Source organism: Drosophila miranda, chromosome XL, assembly GCF_003369915.1.
Source record: "Drosophila miranda strain MSH22 chromosome XL, D.miranda_PacBio2.1, whole genome shotgun sequence".
Classification (NCBI taxonomy): domain Eukaryota; kingdom Metazoa; phylum Arthropoda; class Insecta; order Diptera; family Drosophilidae; genus Drosophila; species Drosophila miranda.
The window spans coordinates 3945380-3970482 of record NC_046673.1 but is presented as its reverse complement, the minus strand read 5'-3'; the positions used below and the strand labels follow the sequence as shown (position 1 = coordinate 3970482).

Sequence of the window (25103 nt, the reverse complement as noted above, 5' to 3'; positions counted from 1 at the left end):
TTACAGTACTATGGCTAATTCGCTTAACATCTCTGATTGGAATAGATCGAATCTATCAGGGGATTTGTTTCTACCAAGCTTCGTTTGATCCTTCTAGGGTATTTCCATACGTTTCATACGTTTTTGTTTTTTTTTACTCACCTCCACCTGGCCTGGCCTCTGACCCGTCTTCAGCCTGGTCTCTGACCCGTCCTGACCTGGTTTCTCTGCTCGTATGTGCTGGCATGTGCTGGTCTGTGTTTATTTAATTCGCGTAAATTTTTATTAATTTTAATTGAAAGCTTTACGAGCGTTTAGCAGCTCGCTTTTAGCTGCTACCCCACGTGCACTGTCTCTTTCTCTCTCTCACCGCAGGATGTGCCTTTGTTAGAGCTTAACTCTAACGTAGGTATATCCTTGCAGAGGGTATGATGATTTCAGCAGATGCAGATCCCAGGTGCTATTCAGTTCTTAGCCTGAATAGCCAGTGTATTTGCCCTTCGTTTTGCTCCATTTAATGCATGCTTGGGGGGAAATTGGGGCTTCTATTGGGAGGATCGAAGCATCGGCATAATGTGCCATGTAGCTAAGCAAAAGAACAATTCATTTGTAAGGGTATCAAAACCTTCGGACCCGAAGCTAGCCCTTTCGTCTTGTTTTTAGTTTTATATCTCTTTTCCTTTGCGCCATTGTTTTTTTGTTGTATTTGGTATGGCCTCAGTTGCAGTCCCGCTACTGCTTGCTGTCTGCCCTCTCCCCTCTCCCGTTCATTCGCTCTCCCACTCTCTGCTGCTGTTGCTCTGTCGCTGTTGCTGTTGCTGCTGCTGTCCCTTTGTTTGCTCTCGTTGTTGTTTTTGTTGCTGTGTGCTTGACTTTAGCTCTTGTTGTTGGTGCTGTTGTTTTTACTTTTGCAGCTCTTGGGCTCTCTTTTAGTGTTGATTTAGTTGTTGCTATTGTTTGCGGACTTTTTTTTGTTGTGTGCAAAGTGCTCTCGTGCTCTCGCATTGGCTGCTGCTGTTATTGCTATAACTGTTGTTTGGAGACTGCTTGGCACTAAGCTGACTCTCCAGCAATTGTGCGACTTGCTCCGAAAAAAGGAAAGGGGAAATGGGATGGAGATGGTGACGGTGACGGTGACAAGCCCCGTGCTGAGACTGAGATTTCTGGCAACAATGGAAAAGAAAATATCTGAAAACGCCGCACTCCCAGTGTCGACTGGAAGATACCCGATACTCAGATGTGCGTGGGTTTTTTTCTTCTTACATTAAGATGACAACCAGCTAATTGCAACTATCCAAGCCGATAAGAAATAAACATCACTATAGAGAGTACACAGAGTGCGTCCTTATAGAAAGACGGACGGACACTGTAGATCGGCTCTGCTCTAGATGCTAGTCATTTATGTATATAAATTCCTTCTGTTCTCTGCTAGGCCAGGGCATGCCATGGAGTCTGGAGCAAAGTGTCAGGCCCCTCATCAGTTCTCGTAGGATCACTTATTTTAATCCATACATAGTTTGCCCTAAAAAGTATGCTATGCAAATTGGAGAATCGAATATTGTCGGGTATAGTAGATCTCCTATTCGTATACCTCCAAGCGAATACACGCACAATGCATACAGACATACACATCTATGTACAAATTTATCTAATACTTTATTATCTGTACAGAATACTCAATATTATTTCGCACATTCCATATAAATGCAATGGACACCTGCGGTTCTGTGCCTGGTTAGGGGCGAGGGGAAATTTGGTCCATTAGTCATTTTCCATTGCTTCCGTTTCGAGCCCATATTAAAGACGGTGAATATTACACGGCAGTTATCTAATCTAGCTTGAGCATAATGGGATGATGATTTCCCAAAAGAAGAACTTTGCCGCTCTCGTTGCCCCGCTCTTGCCTACTATCGCAATTTTTGGGGGTAGCCGAAAGCGATTTTAAAAGTTATTACCTTTCTTATCGCTTGCATCTCTGCCAGGTCCTTCGCCTGACGGTCCTTCTTCTGCCGCCCTGTCACAGGCGAGTCCCTTGACGGAAAATTTGCTGTTCACTTTCGGATAACCGAACAAAGCCGACACCCTTTGGGCCTTGCCGTCCAAAATCAGTTGACAATCGAGAAAATCGTTCGACGACTAAGAGCCAGCCCCAGCAGCTAATGAGAAGATACTCGTACATGGGTCCTACCTGATCCCGATGTGCCCACGTATGTGTGTATGAATGGGACTTGGTGTCAAAGTGAAAACTTGACTGAATAAATAATAAAGTTAGGCCCAAGCAGCGCAAAAGTTTTGGCCAAAACTCATTGGCGTGGAGGGGGCAGGGACTGAAGTTTCTGTCCGTGTCCTGACGACAGTGGCAGCACTAATATGTGAGGGCTTACGTGAGGAGTACGTGGATGAGTAGTGCCGCTGGGAATGGGGGGCTCTGGAGAGCCCAATGATGGCCATTCTGCGACGTTTGCCAATTTCGGTTGGATTTATTTAGTGGAAACCAATAAATAACCAATGATGTATGTCGCGCTCCCTCTCTCCACACACACACACACACACACACACACACACACACACACACACACACACACACACACAGCACTGGGAAACTGGGTCCCTCGAGTGCAGTGTGCACAGTGGCCCAGGATGCAGGAAAACTCGTGCCTCGTGCCCATGGTAACAGGTTGTTGAGCGGTACTGGGGCTAGCTATAGATCTTTCTGTAAAATATATAGTTTGCTTAATTGTTCTTTGGCTTTTTTCCCTTTTTTTTCGTTCCACTGTGCTGGGGGATTGCCTGCAGTCTGCATTGGCATAAGTAGAGAGCGGAAATTTCCATGATTTCTATTCTCTCCCCAGCATCTTGTCGTTCTTTCTCGAACACAATTTAACACTTTGTCGCTGTTCTAGGGGATAAGTGGAGGAGCAGAGGGAAAGGCTGCAAGGCAGGCCAATGCTGCTCGATACGAAAACCCAATCCCAGTCCCCATCCCCGTCGCCGTGCTACAACATTCTACATCCTGGCTGGCAGCTAAACCAAATATGGCGTCATTCAACGCATTTCCGTTTACATTACACGCTCATTTCCGCTCCGTGTGGCTTTATTAAGCGTCGCCAGTTTTTGTTGCACTTTCCGCCTGCCCCATCTCCGCTGCTCTCGCAATTCTTCTTCTTTTTTTCTCCTGTTTTCCTGTTTTCCGTGTGTGTGTGTTTGTGTGTCGTCCTGGCTGGCTTGCCACTTGAAGTTCGCTCAAGCAGACCAAAGCTGTTGAGGGGAATTTTCTTTGAATTTGCTCCAGTTAAAGGCGGAATCGAAATGTTTTGTTGCCCCTCTAACATCCACACCCACCCCCCCCGCCCCCTTCCACGCTGCCATGCAACGAAAGGAGGCTATGGCTATAGGAGCACTTTGTCAGAAATTTAAATTGGGCAAATCATTTGAGGCAGCTTAATCCCAACGATACGAGTACGTGTGGGTGTTGGTCAGGTTTTGGTTGGTTTTGGGGATCCTGACGGGAGGCTCTGCCTTCCACGATTAGCAGCCAGATGGCCTTAATGCGATTAGAGATGACCAAAGTCTGGGCTAAGGAATATTCACAGATGCTCGGTTGACTATATTCAAAGATACAGCGAGTGGAATCAGTAGGGTACCCATAGGGCTGGGTTGAAGCTTCCCATATTCATTTTCCATTTCCCATTCCATTTTCACCTGCTATTTGCTTTCATTAGATTAGTTTAGTAGTAGTACTTAGTACTTACCCATGGACACTCGAACATTCTGTACTCTGTCAGATCATCCTCCTCCTGTGTTAGATTCACTGACGAAGTTTTGATTTAGACGATCCAATCTGATCGAGCTGCTGCTTCGGGATCGAGCTGAGAATGAGCACTACCCACCAGTATTCGTAGTCTCAAACAGTCTCTAAACAGAGCCCTTAACTATGGTTAGGCGATCGCAATGACATTAACTAGAGGAGGTTGAATGTCGATATGGTTTACATACTGTGGGCTGTGAGCAGCAATGACCAGTGCCCAATCGAATCCTTATCCTGGTAGCTGCAGCATGAAGCACTAGAAAGTCCGGGAAAGTGTAGCAGTATGGCTGGAGATGCAACGAATTCGGAAGTCGACTCGATTAAAGCTTTTTAAAGCGAAATCACTTTATAGCCCATCCGGGGGTACGACACCTCTCCGACCTACACTTTTTTACGTGTTTCTGGTTGTCTTTTCGCGTGTGAAATAATTCTTTTTTCCTAAAACTTTTCGAAAACTCCACTCGACTGATTAAAATCTGGCTAAGGCCCACGGCCAAAAATCGACAGGTACGAAGCGAGTAGTTAATTTTTGGAGGTAACAAAAGGGCGAATCGAGAAGGGATAGAATCTAAGGGATGCATTTGATACGTACGGGTATAGAGATATACATATGTATATACATATGTACATACAAATTTCCTATCGAAGCTTTTTTCTTTTCAAAGATAAAATGCTAAAGAGTTTATTGTTGCTTTGACTTTGACAAAATTGACTTTGATTTTGTTGTGTCGATTTGGTGGAAACACATAGCCACAATGTAGATACTTTCTAAAATATTTTAAAGAAACAATAAACTATTTGCTCCACTTGAAATGTGCGTAGAGTCAATCCAAATATTAATACAAAATCTTCCCACACAGAAAACATAAGCGAAGAATTATTGCACATCGACACTTATTTATTTCTTTATTTGTAAACTAAAGTTACGGGGAAGGGAGGCTTTTGGCTGTCGGATATAAATCGGATCTGAAAGTGCAGGCTTTGCATAGTACCGTTAATGCGAAACCAAGCAGTGGCGTAGCGGTTGCACTGCTTTCCGCCAGTCCCTTTTGGAATGTTTTCATAATCAACTTTTCATTTTTTTTTTGTCCCCCAGACTACTGCATAAATATTTAGATTCAATTCAAATTGCTTTCGACTTGTACAATTTCCCCATGATTTTCCGTTCTCTTTCTCTTTCGTTTTGCTTTTTGTTTATTTGCTTTGTTGTTCCGCCGCTACTTCTGCGTCTGCTCGAGCTTTATGCGGACGATTGGCAACAAAAGCTGCCAATTTGTATTTCAATTAAATTTGAATGTATTTGCGGGCACTTGGTTGCCGTTGCCGTTGCCGTTGCCGTTGTCGTTGCCGTTTTGCCTTCCCTTCTCTCCCCATCCGGCTGGCTTCCTTGGACTGCTCCTTGCTCCTTTTCTTCCTGCTTGCTTACAGTCTACGCCCGGAACTTAAATCCTTCAAAGAAGCGTACCCAGAATAGGATGGCAGGCCCCCTTTGCCTCTGTCTCTGCCTCTGCCTCTGCCCCTTCATCTTCTCTGCTGGATCTCTGCTCTGCCCTGCTCTGGTGGAAGGAAGACAGACTGTAGAATTTCCGCCGCCAGCCAAGTGTCGAAATGGCGCTTCCAAGTAATTTACTTATGTCTAAACAACTTTTATTGTTGCTGCCGCTTTACCCGGTACTAGCTGGGTCTTGAGGTATACTCGTTCTGTTTTCTTGCATTCGAACCACTATTGTCACCGAATAACTATTCGAAGGGTAAACTTCGTTGTGGATGCAACAGGCGGAATGAACTTTTACCGACTGTAAACAATGCTCCTCTGCCTCCAAGAACACCTGGATCCAAGCGACTCCAGGCCGAACAATATATTGCTCTCCATCGGAGTAGTGAGTATCCCCTATCCCGTAGTGCCCCCATTCACAAAACACTGCTCCAAGTGGCTTTCCTTATGGCTGGTGCGTTTCTTGTTAGCGCCTTGCTCTTGTTGTCTCTTATTATGACGGATGAAAGTGTTTAATTAACGGACTGCTCCCATACCCGTACCAATCTTGGCTTAGTTTTTCAGCAAATATTTGTTGACTACAACCCATCTCCGGTGTCGGCATCGGCGTCGGCGTTACCGTCGGCAGTGGCAGCGGCAGCGGCAGCAGGAGTGCCTCAATTAGTGTAGCGAAGTAAATCTATTTTAAATTGATTTTCGTTGCCCGATTAAATTGAGTTTTGCCTGCGCGAAGTTGCCAAGCTGCTCTCCGTGCCAAGCCCAAGCCCAAACTCAAACTCAAACCCAAACCCCAGCCCCCATCCTGGCTCGTCCTTGCGGTATATAATTTCATTTTATACCCGACTTCTGCTACCCCCTGCTGGCCTTCGCTACCCGCTCTGACGTTCGCGCAACCAATTACAAAATGCTTCCGGGCTTCACTGTACGAGCATTTTGCAACTCATTAAAGCACTGGCATACAGAGGAGTGAGTGGCAGTGGCAGTGGCAGTGGCAGCACTTGCGGGGCTTCCCAGCGTAGCTTTAGTTCCGTTCCCCGTTTACCCGAAATTTTCAATGAAAAATTGAAAATCCATTTTTCGTTGTCATGTGGAGAGAGGGAGGGGGGGGGGGGCGGGGGTGGTGAGATGGGACGGAGAGAGAAAGCTCTTACATATTCCAGATTCGGGTCAACTATGTGGCGCACATTAAAAGGAAGCCCATTCGGAATCGGGGACCATCAACCTCTGCACTCTGCACTCTGCACTCTGCACTCTGTGCTGTTTGCTGGGCTCTGCACTCCACTCTTATCCCATCTCATCAGCGTGCCAAAAGCGTTCGAGTGCAATGCATCAAGTGCCAAGTGCCCAAAAGAGTCCGGCAGAAGTTCAATGAAAACGAATGGGAACGCCAAAGTCGGTATTCCGACCACAAGATACCCGCTACTGCCGGTACACGTACATATCCCACGGGTGTACATATATCCCAGCAGCGTTTTTCGATTAGAGGTTAATCTTGGATCTCTAGCACTGGAAGTCCAGGTGTTGCATTTGTGGGTCTTCCTTCTGTTACATGCCATGCACGGACGAATGCATATTCCCGACCTACGAGCACGGGGTAGAATCACGGCAGATCACAGGGCACCGTTGAGTACTTTCCATTTGAAACTCATTAGAAAGTGCTCCAAGCAAATGTGTGTAAGAAAGATGGCACACGATAGAGACAGAGAGATAGAGAGAGAGAGGAGGACAGGTCAGAGAGGCAGTGCTTGCATTTGCAACTATTTGCAGTCCTGTGGGCGTGTCAGCGTCTTCGTTTCGAACCAAATTGAATCAAACCTGTCCATGCATATGTAAATGTACTATGTTCTGCGTATGTGCATGTATTTGTATTCGTAAGTGGGTCTAGGGGTGTGTAATCTGTGCTGAGGCTCAGCCATTATTAGAGCTCTCAAGGTACTCGGATCAGAGCCAGCAACCAGCCATACAACTGGTACCACCTACTGGTCAAGACCGCGCTATGGGTGTGGCCTGCAGTTCAATCTCTGGTCGAATCGAAGTTCCTATATGAGATACTTTAAACTCTTTTTCAAAACTTTTGAGTGCCCAATTGATAGTTTGGCATTTTGTTGTCTCTTCTGCTATCGCAATCGGCCCGTTTTTGATGGGACTTTATGTTATGTTTGCATAGCAAGGGTGCCCGTATTATTAGCCGACCAACTTTTTGACTTCAACAAGAAAAAGAAAACACTTGTGTTCCATGCTTGCCCAAAATGTAAAAGACACACGAAAGAAGAGTCCAAACGAAACCAATCTTGCCCCAAAAGGGTGTACCTTTAAAGGAAAACAAATTGATTGGAACCAGTTCTGTTTTGGTGACTTATTGAGCCTAGTGTCGGACGAGATAATATCGATATGGCTTGCAGGTGGGAATTACTGGGGCAAAAGCTACTTTTAGCTGTGTAAAATATAGCTAGAATTAATCTAGAATCACTCGGAATAGCGAATGGTATCATTGTTGATGCCGAATGGCTGCTCGTTAAACCGCACCACAACACACTGCCATTCACGGACGTGGGCCTTTTTATTGGCCATTTCTTTATTTAAGTTGAAGTATGTGGCTTGAGGCTCCTTGAGGCTCTGGGGCCACAGGTCTTGGTCTTTGGATGTCAAGTAGCGACCGCTGTGTTGCTTTTGAAGAATATAAAATTGTGGCTGTTATCGTCATCGTTATCCTGCACTCACAATGCCGGTGCGGCACATTGCGCACACCTCAGAGTCACATGGCACGACTTCTCGAATTGACCCTGCAGCTTTCCATGGGAGGCATGGGGCATGGGGCATGGGGCATGGGCATGGGGATAATCATGTACATAGCAGCTAGCTCATCATAGGGGATACGACCGTTATGCTAATGCATACCACAACGCTGCCCACCGCTCTCCGTTTTGCTCCAACATTTCGTACATTTAATTTCATTTAATTCAGTTACATTCCATACGTTCCCGTTTGTTTGTATATTTTAATTTTTTTGTTCAAATTTATATTTCATTTTCCATTTTCATTTCTTGCTGCGCCAGCTCCCAGGCGGGCAATGAGAAGTAGGCGGTGCGGGAGCGAAGAAAGAGACAGAGACAGAGACAAAGATGGAGGCATGAGCGGCTGTGTGTGGCAGTGTGGCAATCCGGGCGGTAGATGTGAATGGGTATGCTGCATTAGCACAGGAGCGGCAACAGCCGCAGCCACAGCCACACCGACAGCAGCAAACAAGAGACAACAGTTGCTCCTAAAATAATTCAACCAAAGCCCCAGACCCCAGACCCAGGACCAGGACCAGGGCCATGTGAGGCACTGCCACAGACAAGCGGCAACATGAGCAACAAGACACACACACACACACACACACATGGCGGTAGGCCAGCCGAAAACTTTGTGTGTCAGTTGAAAAGTATCTTGGAGATACTTTCTTGCCTCCTCCTCCACAGATATATGTATGTACATCCGCCTCACTACCTCCTTACTTTCCTCTCCGCCACTCATGTGAGTGTGTGGCTTTTGCCGCAGCAACCGCCACAATGTCATTAACCAAATGAATGGCTGACACTGCAGATTTGAATGTCTAGAACAGGGCTGGGACTGATACAGATACAAAAAAAGAGAAGAGAGAGCGTGCTAGTGAGATACACAGACGGAGATGCAGATAGAGGGAGCGTGAGACGAGACTGTGACGTCGTTTTCTTGTGATTAAGTCGGTTACCCAATCACACCACCACCCCCACCCCCAACCCCACTCCCCCTCACACAGTCCCTCTCGCTCTCTGCGTTTAGCCCAAGATTACCTAGCGGTTTGCTCTCATGACGTCTCGCTCAGAAAACGCGAAAGAACGCTAAACGAAGCCCGAACACCCTAGAAGATTCTACGATAGCCCTGTACAAAGTGTTCTTTTGGTTCGAGTACAACAACAACAACAAAACAACCCTTATCGGCGAGCGCCGATTCATGCTCTCGACATGTATTTTGTTTTTGATTCACGGGAAGCTGATTTTCTAGCACATAGTTCATACAACATTCCAATCAACTGCAGTCAAGTGCCAACGAGACTGTACATAAATTGATTGAGTTTCGATCAAGTTTTCGAACAAAAATAAACAAATATTTAAATACTAAAATGCTAAGTATGAAACCGTTTCTTTTGTGCCAGTGCCTTGGCCTGGGCCTTACGACAGATTACGAAATTTGTTCCCTCTGCCAAGCGGTAAAGAGCTCACCAAAGCTCGAGGCATCTTCGGAAAGTGTGTACGGGCAGAGGGAAATTTTGTTCCGGCCAAGTGCCTGCGGCGTTGGTCAGAATGAGCCTCACAGGAATGTTAGTGATGACAACAACTTAATGGAAATAGCTACACATTTATAAGTGACAACTCCGTCTCAGTGTGCGTGCCCCTCTTTAAGTGTGTGCGCTTGCACGAGTATCCGTATCCAGGGGACTAGAGGACGTGTTATTTATGGTCAAGGCGTGGCAGACAAATGGCCGGCATATGCATGCTGAGATAGACACTCTTACTAACACACACACAAGCACACACACATAGAGTAATAACTAACGGTAAATTAGTTGGCAAACAGAGTGCAAAAAAGGCAACAAAATGCCAAAAGGAAAATTGCCCAAAGATGGAACCTAATTTACCCAAAACACAGACAGACACACACACACACACACACACACACACACACACACACACACACAAGCTCATGCTAATACTCGAGCACATTGATAAGATACCACTCCCCCTTCGCCCATCAGCAATCTTTAGAGCTCTCTTGACCTCTGCACCACTTGCTGACCATTCGGACCCGAAAAGCAGACCGAGTTCCATGAGGCTACATCAAAGGGACGTGTGGACACACAGCAAACAGATTAAGTTGGCCAAGATTTGCGGCCAAGAGCTGACGAAAGTTTCGCAGGCCATCCGGGATGCGTGCAGATAAGTAATCGATTGCAAACCGATATCCGGCTACAGTTCAAGTGAATTGATCAGGAACGGAACTGTAGGACTCGCACATATCAACGGAAGGGTTTATATTGAGTGGAATTTCTTAAAAGTATTCTGTTTCCTCTATTGATTGAAGGGATCTGCAAAGAGATATACTGAAACTGAAACTGTTTGCTTTTACTTACTTACTGATCTCTCCTACTGATCTTTTTATGATTTTGTTTAATATATACGAAAAATTGTATAAATTCAATCGGAAATAAATAAACTAAGCTGCCTATGTGTGAAGCACCCCTGTAATTATAATGTAAAATTAGTTGTAATTTAATGGACAGCGCAAACTATACTATCCCTGGCCCTGTCCTCCCTTCTGTGCCTCTTCAATAAAGTCCTGTTCGGACTACCGTTAGTTAGATCGATAGCTATAGCGAACGTAATCCGATATACTTGTAATTCAATGCCAGCGCTTCTGTCATTCGTAGTGCTGATCTGTTCTTTTTCCTGGGTGTGTGCGTTCTGCTTTTATTCAGTTTTTGTCCTTAGCCCTTCGGGCGATTCATTCGCTTTTTGGCGGTGGCGTCAAATATCCAAATGCAAACACGGCCAAGAGCTTAAAACCTCTCAATCCTTTAGTCCTGGTCGCACTCTTGCCACCACTTTTAGCCCGGTCCAGCCTGCACTCGGTCCAACATTTGTTTTCGTGCTCTTTCAAAGGGCATTGCTGATTGTGTTCTATAGTTTGCGGCACGTGGAATATTTTGTGGAATGTTAACCTCTAGAAGAACAATCGTAAATCGCGCAATATGACCCAAAAACAAAAAGTAGGTATAGGTTTAGGTTTACGGCTCTGCTAAGGTGGAAATGGATCTCAGATCCGTGTAGAGAGGTGCTTTTGTAACGCCGAGTGGTAAATCTGTATAAATCGGAGGATCTCAATGTATGTATACACAATTTCTATGTGTTTTCGAAGAAGGGTATTTGCCGCCTTGCTTCGACTTCTCCGACAGTTTGTTTTTTCTGTTTCATCAATTTTGTTTAGGGCTGTGGCTTTGCAGCTTCGCTCTGGCTCTGGCTCTGGGTCTGGCTCATTTTTTCCGCTCTGGGCCTGGCTGTGGCCACGCGCTGGCGGTTTTTTGCTGGTTGCCTGGCTGTGGCCACACATGTGCTAGAAGCACCGCCCCCGCGCGCGGACCCCGTACTGCCGGGTCCTGCGTGGTCAGCTTTATTAGGTTCAGGTTCCTAGTTGGGGCCGGACTGGCCTGTTCCCGCTGTTTCGCGTGTGCCTTTTAATTTATTTATCAAAGGCAGCAGAGCAGTCGCCGCCGCAGTTTTGGGACTCCGGTTTTGTGTTTTTTTTTTTGTGGTCGGAGCGCCATTTGGCCGGACTGTGGCCGTGGCAATTTGGCGGCTTTGTTATTTATGCAAGAGACTGCGCCAGGCGCGCGTCCTGTTCCCGTTCACGTGGTGCACAGGACTCGTCTGCATCCAGATCCTCGCTCCGCTGGATGCCAAATGTCGCCTTGGGGGGCACTCACAGCCTCCATCCAATAGCAGGTGGGAATCATTCACATATGCTCCATGCTCCGAAAACGAGGCATCGAAAATTAACCATAAAAAACGTCGGCAGCCTTAGGTAGGCTGCCGTCGGCAGGTATAGGTATAGGTATAGGTATAGGTATAGATATAGGTATAGGTATAGGTATAGGTATAGTTATGTAGGGATCCTCGGCGAGCTCCCTACAAGTGAGTATGAATCCGCTCCAGAAACTCCAGAAACAAATACGTCACACGTTGTTGTATTCAGTAATCAGGTATGATGTTTATTCTTGGTTCAAATATGTTTCACATGAGTTTCTTGTTATATCTTATTACGTATGTACGTCCTCTCGCTTCCGAAGTAGAGCTCTTACTCTGCTATTGATATATCTTCCTCGCGATAGATCGATACTCATCAGCTGGCTAAAGGGCTGCCAACCCTACAGTTATATATGCTGTAACGGCTTAACGGTATCAACCATTATAGCACACCACTTGCGTATCTATTGTTATCCTGAAATCGTGCTTTGATTTCACGCCCCTCTCTAGATGCCCACATCACGGCTCCACTAGGCCTCATAGAGGAAGTGGCAATTGGGCATCTCTCTTAATTTTTCCCCTTTCCCCCCAAGCACAGGATAGCATCGCTATAGCATCACCCAGCGCCCGACCTTTAGGCAGGCATTAACGATTCATAGAGCTTAGTGCTGGGTCTCCTAATGGATTATCGACTCGAGAATGTCATTACTCAATATGTCACGGCAGTTGTTCTGGCCCACCTTTCACACTCTCCCCAAACACCATCCCCAGATTCGTACCTGCGACCTGCGACCTGAGACTTGTACCGACGACTACCATGCCCTGATGGTGACAGCCCGTCCCGAGATCGTTCGTCATTATCATCGTTGGGTTGGAAACATCATCGAAAGGTGGCGCAAAGTGGTTGCCATAAATAAGCCAGCCTTATGATAAACTAAACGTGAGCTCGTTTGTTCAGGACAATGTTTTGGGGGTGTGGGGGGAAGTGGGACAGGAAGTCTATCAAAATGCCAATATACTGGTATTGCGAGGTACATACTATGTGGAGGGAGTGTGTGTGTGTGTGGGTCTGTCTGTCTCTGGGTAAGCAGTGCACCCAATAAATCTTCAATAATTTATATAGAACGTCGACCGCATTTCTGAGGTTTTGGCTGGGCGAAAGGAGAGTGCGAGAAAGAGAACATGCGGCTCGGGGTTGAGGCTGGGACTAAGAGAAAGCGAAATTTGTTCAAATATTTGTCTGCATCAATATGGAGGCGCGACAATATTGTGTCACGGGGGAAAACCTCGAACAAAAGATACCTATTGCTATATCAATAAGAATAACACAAGACAGGGGCCATAGTGTTGGGTACCAGTATTTTTACACGCAACGATTTGTTATAGAGCCTCTCGTTGCAATAACAGCTGTTTACATACATATCTGATATAGTGAACCGATCTTAGTGGTTCCGACTCCGTGCAGACGGAAATCGCTGGCTCATAAGCTCATAATATCTAATTGGATTTGTCCATATAGAGTCTTGGGGATGTTTTCGAAAGTAATGAAATTAAGTGACCAGGAACATTCATTTTAATACTCGGGAAATCGAGAAAAGAAAGGAACAAAAATGGCATATACAAATATAATAGAATATGGAATGGTAATTCAGGAAAAATAATCATAAGGTACAGAGTGGATTTGGAATGGTATACAATAAATGGTTTAGGAAGAGGTGCACGTACGAGTATAGTGGTATAAATTAATACGAACGGAATGCTTGTGGAACAGTCCAAGAGGACGTGATCATATTTTTGGCCACAATTGTCTGCGCAGTCCCTATCGCACATTTCCACAGTCCGTGAGGTCGAGATTTCGCTAAGAGAAATTAGCTTTGTCACGCCTCCAGAAGCACCCGCACGCCCCCAAAGTCCGAGCGCACAAAGGGTGCATTTCGTGCCATTTCATAACTCAAAGTGACAGGCGGACCAAGACCAACAACGAGGAGAAGCAGCGCACAGTCGGTTTGTATTATGAGCCAATGTCCAGGACAGAGCCATCGAAGTGGATAGATGAGGGGGAGCGGACAATGATAACAGTTACAACAGTTATCTCAGCAAGCCCGAACTACTTATTTGCTGAATATGGGACATATCCCAGTTAGGTAGATCGACTTCGGCTGATACTCGTAGATTGAGAAAGCACGAGCATTTCATTCCCCTGACACGCGCTCGCTCTCTAACTCTTTTCCATGCACTGGCGCCCCCTGGCGGAGTAACGGCCGGATTGGGCTTCGTTGATGAGAAGGAAGAGAGAAAGAGAGAGAGAGAGAGAGGAAGAGGTGCAGCGGACGTTGAGGTAAGGAAACAGCTAGTGCTGATTGTATAATCATCATGGAAAGAGAATAGGCTGATAGATATACGGGGGTAATCTAAATACAAGGGTTGAAAACGATTCTACAGCTAACGGGTATAAAAACAATGGGAAAAGCAAGGAAAAGCAGAAGCAGCAACGGGCATGCACAAACGGAATTCAATAAAGTGTTAAGTGGAGCAGAATTCTCTCCCCTCCGGCTGATAGATGGAAAAGCACGAGCATTTCATTCCCGAGATGCCTTTGCGTCACTTAAACGCCAATTTGAGTGAATGGCATCGGAATCAGAAAGGGAAATGGCTGAATCAAGAGAGAGAGAGAGATAAGGGGAGTGCAGGGTGCGAAATCCAAGAAATCCCAAGATGGGGCAACGCTAAAGAGTCCCCTAAAGGGGCCAAACCAATGGACGATTTGTACATATAACATTATTATAATGACATCAATCTAAAAGCGAGATAAAGTTGCCCCACTCCAACCGGATTCCAAAGAGAGCAGCGGAGTGGGGGATTAAGGAGTCGGACATGCCGCTCAAGTGGCGTTCCTTTGTTCCTCAGCTCCTTCGCATGCAGTGAATAATAAGAAAATTCCTGTGCGCCTTGGCATCTTGCCTAACCAACATCCGCCCAATCATTTTCATCATCGTCCTCATTCAGTTGCGACGTAAAACTATGTGCTAGTGGCTGGTATCCTGCCATCCTGCCATCCAGCCATCACCCCTTCGCCGCATGCCACACAGTACAGAGCGTCAAAACGGAATTTCAAGTTCAAGCGGAAAAGCGCAAAAAAAAAAATGAAGGAACTTTTCGATTAGGAATGGAGCGAGCAAGCCCGAGACACAATCAAGCAAATGCAATAAACTTCAAGTTTATTAAATTTGATCACACCCATTCGGCGTACCAATTCCGGTTATGTGTGGCCTGCCAATTGTTGTTCAGGAATCAAATTACCAAAAGATCCAGCAAAGTGTAAAACGCGAGAATCCAAATGCTCCCGAAAAACGCTCAATCAATCCGAAATCAAATCATCTCGGTCAGTTCCCTCTACTGAATCCACAATGAACTAGAAGGCCCAGGCCCAGGCCTTTGTCTCTAATGAAGACCATACAAATTGAATTACTTTAGGTGGATAGATAGGGATATATGTACACATTTATTGGTAGGTATAAAACAGTTACTTGGAGGAGATTGAGATTGGACATGGCAGAGAAGGCCATTGGTGGTGGCTATCTTTTTGCGAATAGCACCTCCCAATTCCCTGTCCTACGCGTATGATAAATAAGAAACTCACCTTAGTTAAGGGACTTAGTGCTGGACACCCGGACACTTGAACTTTCTACGTTGACTTAATTAGGGGAGTAAAGCAATGTATAAGCCACAAAGTCTACATCAGTCTACATATCAAACTTTGCTAGATTAAAGTGGCAGTGTTAGGATTCGGAATTCGTTCCTTTTTTCATTTATCAATACATTGCTCCCTCTATAGAGTCTACAGAAATCTTTTATTGAGCCTAATACCCCAAAAAGATCTAAAATCTCACGATTTTCTGGTCATCTGTCATCAGTTCGTTGTAGTGTTATTATAATTTACTTGTTTAAGTTCGCTCTTTTCTGAGAATAGGCATGGAGGGCAAAGGGCAAAGGCAGGACGGCAATGTCGTTACGTAGTGAACTGTCTACAAACTGCACTTAAACTGCTATTTAGTGCAATACAAAACAGTAATAGTTTCATTTCATCAAGGTATATGTATATATAAATGTTTGAGTATGTGACTATAAAAACGAGCGAAGACATTTGTGTGGGCGGCTTGGCGGCTTTTGTTTTGGCTTTGGAGGAGAAACACCAATAAAGGGACACCAAGGTAGAGGGACAATAAATGCAGTGCCAAGCACTCTTTATATTAGTTTTGTGTAGATGTTTGTTACAGCCGGTAGGAAACCATACCGACCCCATAAAGTATATACATATGTATAATAGCGTAGTACGTCCGTCCGTCCGACCTTCGGGTTTCAGAGACCATAAGAGCTAGAGAGACCGAATAATATGTGCAGATTCTGTGATATCGGAATGAAACAAGTGTATTTCAAAACTACCACACAGTTAAGGTAGTTATTTGACTATTATTTCCTAAGAATATTTCTGCGTTGTTAACGTTGACATGTCTTGGGAGCTATTGACGGCTGCTGCTCCGAATACTTTCACTCTCACAGAGGACGAAAATCTGAGACATTTATGTACATATCTACCAGCTTGTAGAATCAGAGTGGATCAGATATGATCTATCTCATACCCAGAATGACGAAAACGATTTCTCGCAGCAGACACTCCGGCACGCGCTCGCTCTCTATATTTTTCTCGTCCACTGGCGCCCCCTGGCGGAGTGAGTCATATATAACGGCCGGATGGGACTTCGTTGGTGGAAAGAGATAGAGATGCAGCGGACGCTGAGGTACATATATGGAAAGAGGATAGGCGGGGTGCAGGGATATATTTTTGGATAGAAAGCTGAATTCATCCTTGAAACATTTTGAACTCTGTTTGAGTGGCACCTGTTTCAGAAGAGCGATTATTCGACACGTTAGCGATCTAAAGTGCAGCTCACTAAACAGCTACATATATGTATGTATATATATACATCGTATCGAGTTCTTCCCAGTGCAACACAGTTGTGGGCACAGTTATTATTGTAAACAACTCACTCGAGTGCCATGTCTGCGCGTATTTTGATGTACCCATCGATTGTTTGCCATTCCGCCAGGAGAAAGCGCAGTCCCACTGGTTTCCGATCATCATCCAATTATGACATGGACCAAGCCCCTTCGAGTTCCATTCGCTGCCAATTTCTCCCAGGGTGCTCCGGGGCAATTGGAAAGTGGCAAACGGTGAAGGCTGACGGCTGAAAAACGAAACCGATTTGTTCGATATTACCAAAGTTTTGCAGGAACCCGCACAGATAGAGTGGGGGCGTGCTGGTAAGGGGGATGGACAGGGACAGAGACAGGGACAAGGTACGGTTACGGTTACGGTTACGGCTGGATGGGGTTCTGTGTGTGGTTGGCTCTGATGTATCGGTATGTGCCGGGGCTGTGCTTGTAAAAGTGAAGTGAGACATATGTACAGTAACAAATCAATTTTAGTGGCAAACACACAGCGTAGCGAGCGCCGAGAGCGCCGGGAGCACAGAGAGGGGGAAAACGCAGACTCGTTTGGGGCATATTACTTCCGCTGAACTTGATTGAACTGAACTCTGGCCCAGACAGCGAGCGAGCCGAAAGCAAAATTCATCAACGCACCATTGCCCGGAACACGGCACACGGCACACGGCACACGGAACCCGGAACGCGGAGCCCGGCTCCCCTCACCCCGCACTCTGGGAAAAACCACGGACCCCTGTCACTTTTGATTGTAATCGAGTGTTTTTATTGTCGCTCTCTCTTTCTGTTTCTCTTTCTCCTTCTGTACACCCCCTTCGATGCTACTCCCGGCTCCCCGGCAACCCGGCTCCTTCTGACAAACAGTTGGATATGCTTTACGAACTGCGGTCCATGGCCACAACTAAGGCCACATCCAGGTCCACGTCCACGTCCATGGCTACGTCCATGGCTACGTCCTCGATCTCAGTGTGTGTTTGCCAATTGGATTTGACATTTTATTGGGTTTTCCTCTCCGTCCTCTCCGTCCTCTCCGTCCTCTCCGCCTCTCGTTACTGCCGCTCCACTGGCTGGCCGATTGTTGCTGTAACTGTAATTGATGTGCCTGATGTGCGGCCGCCCAGTCCGAGTCGCTGCCAACATAAATCCACACTGCACAGGATTGAGCCCGTCCTCAAGTCAGCCAACCAAAGGACTGACTGTCTGAGTGTCCGAGAATCTGGGTGCCGTGCCTCGGTGAGTGGCAGGGAGACATGGGCCTACATGGGAGACATGGGTTGGGCCACGCCACTCCACGCCAGGGCAGAACAGATTGAAGTCGCGTGGCTTCCTTTTATTTGGGTAATTAGTACAAAGAAACTTGATTATCGCGCCACATCTCCCCGTGCCCTCATCTGTCCGTACAAACCGCGCTCCAAAATTGAGTCGGGAAGGGGACTCGGACTCGGATTCGGATTCGGATTGCTTGCCCAAGCAGCCCAGCAGAAAAAAGCCGGCTTAATGGCCAGCAATAATTCTGAGTGTCAGGCAAAGGGAAGACACAAAGGAGCAGACCAATGGAACAGGTCGGATATCACTGAAAGGGATATCGCTGACTCCCGCCGGGATTGGGATGCAGTCGACTCGGCGGAAATCGAGGGAGAAAGAACTGAACGATGATGCTTGGAAATCAATTTAATCTTTAATTAAAGCAACCTCCCTAGGTGGCTAGGTGTACCCAGATTCTTATAAGCTTTAAATATAAATCTTAATTAATTAACCGAACCCAGAGTACGCTTATAAGCCCATCTATAGTCTAAATATAATCATAGTGTGAGAGTGAAATGAAGTTAAGGCTTGGATGTACTTTTTATATCTTTGTATCCCTGAACACGACTTCCTTGCTTGGATGCGCCACTTAGAACGATCGAGGGAATATCTTATCCCGGCATCCCTAGCGTATGCCGTATTGGCGGATATAGGTCACAATGGGGCTGCCGTACTGGCTAATAAACAATAGTTATACATTAGAAAGCATTCCTAAACCGGGCTTATCCCAACTAATCACGCTTTGATAACGCTACAGAACTGAATGAATCCCCTCTGCTTCCAGGCCTGTCGGACACGAAGCTGCACGAGATCTATCTGGACGAGAAGGAGATCAAGCTCAGCTGGATGGTGGACTGGTACAAGCAGGAGGTGCTCTTTCACCTGCAAAACGCCTTCAACGAGCAGCACCGCTGGTTCTACCTGGGCTTCTCGAAGCGGGGCGGCCTCGCCGATGCGGACATTTGCTTCTTCGAGAATCAGAACGGCTTCTTCAATGCGGTGACCGACACGTACACCAGTCCGGACGGGCGCTGGGTGCGCAAGGACTACCAGCAGGACTGTGAGGTCTTTAAGATGGACGAGTTCACGCTGGCCTTCAAGCGGAAGTTCGACACTTGCGATCCCCTCGATCTGCGGCTCCACGTAAGTAGTTCGCCCGAGCGAGCCCCGAGCCTCAACCCAGAATCGCCAGAGGTTGAGCTCGGCTAGACCCATCTTACCACCTTGCGGTGTCCAATTTGTGTCTCCGGCAGGAGGGCACCATGTATGTGGTGTGGGCGCGGGGCGAATCCGAGCTTTCGCTGGAGGATCACCAGTTCGCGCTGCCCAATGTGACGTCTTCCCACGAGGCGGGCGTAAAGATGCTGCAAATTCTCCGTGCTGACAAGATACTCATTCCCGAGAAGTAAGTTTACACTTACACTCATTTATGTATCGAAAATCTTTGTATACCGATTCACACGGATTCCCCAGGAGTCTACTCGCACTGCTAATAATTTAAGGGACTTTAAGTATTTTACATTCTTAAAACAACATTTTTTAGAGATCTGGATATGGTGGAGATCACCCTTTCGAAGGCACGCATCCCCAGCGAGGAGACCACCTACTGGTGCCACGTGCAGCGTCTGGACGACTTCGTCAAACATCGCCACCACATTGTTCAGTTCGAGCCGCTGATCAAGAACCCCGGCATTGTACACCACATGGAGGTGTTCCACTGCGAGGGCGGGGAGCACGAGGAGATGCCTCTGTACAACGGCGACTGCACAAATCTGCCGGCCAAGGCCAAGGTCTGCTCGAAGGTGATGGCCCTCTGGGCCATGGGCGCCAGCACATTCACCTATCCGCCAGAGGCCGGCCTGCCCATTGGTGGCCCCGGTTACAATCCCTATGTCCGGCTCGAGGTTCACTTCAATAATCCCGAGAAACAGGCTGGTGAGTGGTAGTTCCATGGAGTGGAGCAGATTTTGATATGTAGGTTCCAACAGATTTGTTAAATAATTCTCCTCTGGTACTTGGGCCTACCCTCCGTTCCAGGCCTCATTGACAACTCCGGCTTTCGCATCAAGATGTCGAGGACTTTGCGACAGTTCGACGCAGCCGTCATGGAGCTGGGCCTGGAGTATACGGACAAGATGGCCATACCGCCCGGTCAAACGGCCTTCCCATTGAGCGGCTACTGCGTGGCGGACTGCACGAAGGCTGCACTGCCGGCGACCGGCATCATCATCTTTGGATCGCAGTTGCACACGCACCTGCGCGGCGTGCGGGTACTTACGCGCCACTTCCGCGGGGACCAAGAGCTGCGAGAGGTGAACCGAGACGACTACTACTCGAATCACTTCCAGGAGATGCGCACGCTGCACTACAAGCCTCGTGTACTGCCCGTGAGTAATCCCTTCCAAAGAACTGCTCCACCACCCGGTGGACGGTGGGTCTACGCCACATTATACACTTTACACTGTTTGTGATTCTTCCTTTCAGGGGGATGCTCTGGTGACCACTTGCTACTACAACACCATAAGCGACACGAGGACTGCCCTGGGGGGCTTCTCCATCAGTGACGAGATGTGCGTCAACTACATCCACTACTACCCGGCCACCAAGCTGGAGGTCTGCAAGAGCTCCGTGTCGGAGGAGACGCTCGAGAACTACTTTATCTACATGAAGCGGTGAGTTCTAGGACTCCATTCGGGGCTGTACCTACATTGCCTCGTTTGAACGACCTATTAGCAGCACAATCTACCATGTCTGACACCATCCATTATATTATATTCAATTATATATTTGTACAAAAAAAGTCCGTTCTTTTGTTGGATCAAACAACAATCGGCTAGGCGGACATAGTCCTTGCATATAAAATATTTATTGCAGACCTTTTTCTATTGCTGACTTCCTTGCCTTCTAATTCAAGGCTTTGAAGCCAAGCCCTACCCAAGGGTTTTTCTAACGCACTGGAGGCATATCCTTGACTGGTATTTTTATTGTTGATTTCTTTATTTTTTGTTGTTGTTCGCTTCCTTTATTCAACAATTATGACGCCCGTACACATTCCTGCTTCCATCCATCCATCCCCGGGGCGTTCGCTGCGTTAATGGAAGAAATATTTTTTAATCTACGCAGCGAAACCGACGACAGACGACGCACAGTGGGGCCTCAGCCGAAAAAGGGCGGCAAAAGGCATTTTGCTGATTAAGCGATTTTGATAATTTGAACTTTCCAGGTCTTTCAAAAATTGAGACTTTAAGAAAACTGGATTTTTAGTTTAGGAGGTGGGCGTCTTCAAAGATGACCATTTACTCAACTTTTATGCACATACTGAATCTTTCAGGCCGAGTAAAAAGTAAGCTTGTTACGTAGGACATTTGTTTTTGTCTCTTCTTTTGAGATGTATTCATTATTATCCAAAGCACTCATAGAATTCGATGACTTTTGTCACCTCTTTTTGGCTGAGGCACCACTGTGCGACGTCGCAATGGCGCTGTGCGAGGAATTGGGTCCTGGGATTGTGGGTTTTCATTTAGGGGTTCTTCCGCTGCTCCTTGTGCATCAAAGGCAAAAGTTTTTGGCATTCCTTTTTTGAGTTCAGTGTTTGGCGTTCAGTCCGACTCGTCCGCACATCCATAACGGCGAAATTCTCTTTACAGCTCTGCTCAAAACTCTCCTACTCCCCTGTAAGCTGCCCCAAAAGGTGTTCGCTAATTGCCAACTTTAAGCACTTGAGCATCAAGGCGAAGTTTACATTAGATTAGGGCTGCCACAATGAGGCTCTGAATGCGTTTGAAATACGGGCTGAGACGAAGAGTGGAGAATGGCGAATGGTGAATGGAGATGCCTGAGATGGGAGATTGTGGTTGGAAGCTAAAATTGCCGGAACTTAAAGAACTACTTAAGACACAATCCTGTCGTATATGTTGCTAAGCTTAATTTTTCCAGTGAGTCCTTTCGGCAATCGAAATGTACATGCCTACATTAGTAGATGGGATCATTTCCAGTGTATCTAAAAATCGCTAGGCTATTCCTGTATTTCAAACAAATTTGAAACATTGTGCAAACACTTTTGCACTTTTTATTCGTACGCAATATTCATATCTTTTGGAATTGTATCGAGGAGATCCAAAATCACTCGGGTCGAATGGTTGCAGTTGTTGAGATCCGAAACGAATTTTTGTTGTACAGTAAATCGATGTTTATTGGCGTCATTTATTATCGAATACACTTATGTATACCGTAGTAGCTGCTTTTATCCCAATGCTTCATGGTATTTTTAATACCATTTAAAACAAGGTCTCGTGAGAGGCAAAACACTTGTAAAAATTGCCGTGTGGTGCAATTGTTTATTGTTTATTGTTTATTGTTCAATGCCAGCATTGAACGCACATTACTTTTTGGGAAGGTATAATCTTAGACGAGTAAGGATACGTGTGTAGTCTTCACTTTTTGTAGCCTTTTGGGGGTATGCACTTACAATACATATAGTAATAGATTAGATTGGATCAAACATTGCGTTAACTAGCTACGCACTCTCTATTAGTTCGAACTGATTGCTTTCCCCAGAGCACATAGATATGTATGTATGTAGATATGCATCGAACAAGCAAACTAAAACTTGATTTCCGCTTTTTCTGCACTACAGCACGGAGCACCAGCGCGGCATCCATTTGAATGGGGCACGTTCGGCGAATTATCGGAGCATCGAGTGGAGCCAGCCGCGCGTCGACCAACTGTACACGATGTACATCCAGGAGCCGCTTAGCATGCAGTGCAACACATCGGACGGGGGGCGCTTTGCGAGCCAGAGCTGGGAGGGCGTGGCCCCGACGGCCGTGCAAATCAAAATACCCATCCACCGCAAACTCTGTCCCAACTATAATCCGTTGTGGTTGAGGCCGCTGGAGAAGGGTGAATGCGATTTGCTTGGCGAGTGCATCTACTAAGAGAGGCATGGAGCTAAAGATTCCGGATTGAAGGTTGAGGATTGAGCATGGGCATGGCATCACACAGACACACACACACACACGCGCACCACACTGGGATTTGGGATTTTCTTTAAGTTTTATCGTTTTAATTATTCTCTAGCTGGTTTTGTATTTCGATTTGTTTCATCGCCATCATCATAGTCACTAGCAGGCGAAACAGCCTTCTTTGAGCCGAGCGAAATAGTCAAGACAAAGGGTCAAAACAAATGTTTTCACTCTTTAAATAGCTAATGCACTTACCTCCTCCACTCTTCCACTCGATTTCGTTTGTGTTTATGCCGTTTGCCCCCTGTTGTGGCAGTGTCTTGGCTAGCCTTTGAAATTTGCCGACTGACAGCGCCGCCAGGCTAAACGTTTAATACACATATGCACACACACACACACATACATACATATATATATACACCCATCGCGCACTCACATTCACATACACATACAAGTCCAAGTACAAGTAGTACAGGCACGGCAACGCATCCACTTGACGCAGGCCAAAAAATGTAGCATACTTTTCAGCACCATCTGAAAAATTAAATGGGCAACTGACTGAATGAATGAATGAATGTACGAACGACGAAGGCCACAAGCGGAAGAGAAAGTCCAAGAAGAAGCAAGTCCATCTACTGGAATCTGGTCCGGGTCCCTTACTGTTTGAATGAGCTAACGGCAATGTTTATACAATATAAATGAGCAAACTTCTGATGCAATCCGGACGTGGAAAAGCAGCATCTCACACCCGACTTGGAGGCGAACACAGAGCCGGCGACTCTAATTATCCAGAAGTGTGAGAGGAAGGCAGCTAGGTAAAGCTGTGTTGAGCAAGAAATGTTGCCATATGTTGCCCACTGCAGGTTTGAGGAGTCGTGAATTATTTAGAAAAGTTTTCAGCTGCTAGTTTTAGGCGTGAATAATGAAGAAATGTTGCCTAGATTGTGTCCTGAAAAATGGAGCAATTAGCTGCCGATTTGGTCGTGGAATCTGTTAAGATGTAGCCACTTGCAGGCCTTGTGCCGTCGAGAATGGATCGTACAGAATGGTCCTGTATATGGGACATGGGCTACCAACAGCCAGGAGCTTATAACGTGCACCTATGTATGGGCATTCGAATGAAATAAAAAAAAATAAACGGTGGCATATACTCGATGGCAAACTGCCTGCATCGCTTGGCATTTTCTTTGGTATTTTCTGTTTGGTGTTTAATGAAATCGAATTAATTGTATGACATGCAAAAAGCTGGTGACTGATGATGCTGATGATACTGATGACACACGCACACAAACATACATATGAGTAAACATGTAATGGATACGTTTAAGAGTAGCCAACATATGTAAGATGTGATAATTGTTCTATGGCTATAAAAATATATATATGAATATATATACAAATATTAAAACTATGTAGAAGAAATATTTATAGAAAACAAAAAAAAACACAAGAGAAATATTGCAAGCAAAAACCACAAAAAAAATGAAAAAAGTACAATTTATCAAATAAAAACTGACCACCATACCAGACTGGAGCATATGTATCTTTTTCTTGGGGAAACATTTCAAAAATGTCGATTTAAAAGCTTTTTCCTTTCACAATAATATAAAATACTTGCAACTTTTCAGAGAGTCTCTCACAAATTTAGTTTTCTTCTTTTTGTTGGCCAGGCAAGGCGCTAAAACGCAGGACGGGAAGCCGTTTTGCGACCATGAATGCAATACAATACGTTCGTGTGTCGGACAACACTAGCTGTCATAGAAACGATCGGTTTGGCAAGGCTTCTTGGCGGGTATTTTATGTTAAAATCTTCTACAGTTACATATGTACATACTTATGTATGTGTGTATGTACTATACATAGGTGTGGTTTCACAAATGTGAGATATTTCATCGAGTAGACTAAACGCATGTGAACGCTTGGGAAATCAACCAGAGCTTAAAAATTAAAACTTTTTGAATGTTCTTCTCAGTTCTCATCGCTTTTTGCTTTCATTTGATATATC

The 25103-nt window shown here is 45.9% G+C and overlaps 1 protein-coding gene across 4 annotated transcripts in view; it reads left to right on the top strand.

Moving 5' to 3' along the window:
• Nucleotides 1-24618, top strand: part of LOC108165110 (tyramine beta-hydroxylase) — a 31054-nt gene extending 6436 nt beyond the window's left edge. For all 4 annotated transcript variants that reach the window (XM_017301169.2, XM_033397477.1, XM_017301168.2 and 1 more), the window contains exons 3-8: nucleotides 18919-19277; nucleotides 19388-19539; nucleotides 19678-20069; nucleotides 20172-20521; nucleotides 20619-20806; nucleotides 22771-24618. In XM_017301169.2, coding sequence (XP_017156658.1) covers nucleotides 18919-19277; nucleotides 19388-19539; nucleotides 19678-20069; nucleotides 20172-20521; nucleotides 20619-20806; nucleotides 22771-23071 — 1742 coding nt within the window. In that variant the 3' untranslated portion in view covers nucleotides 23072-24618. The remainder of the gene's footprint in view (nucleotides 1-18918; nucleotides 19278-19387; nucleotides 19540-19677; nucleotides 20070-20171; nucleotides 20522-20618; nucleotides 20807-22770) is intronic.
• The last annotated feature ends 485 nt before the right edge of the window (nucleotides 24619-25103 follow it).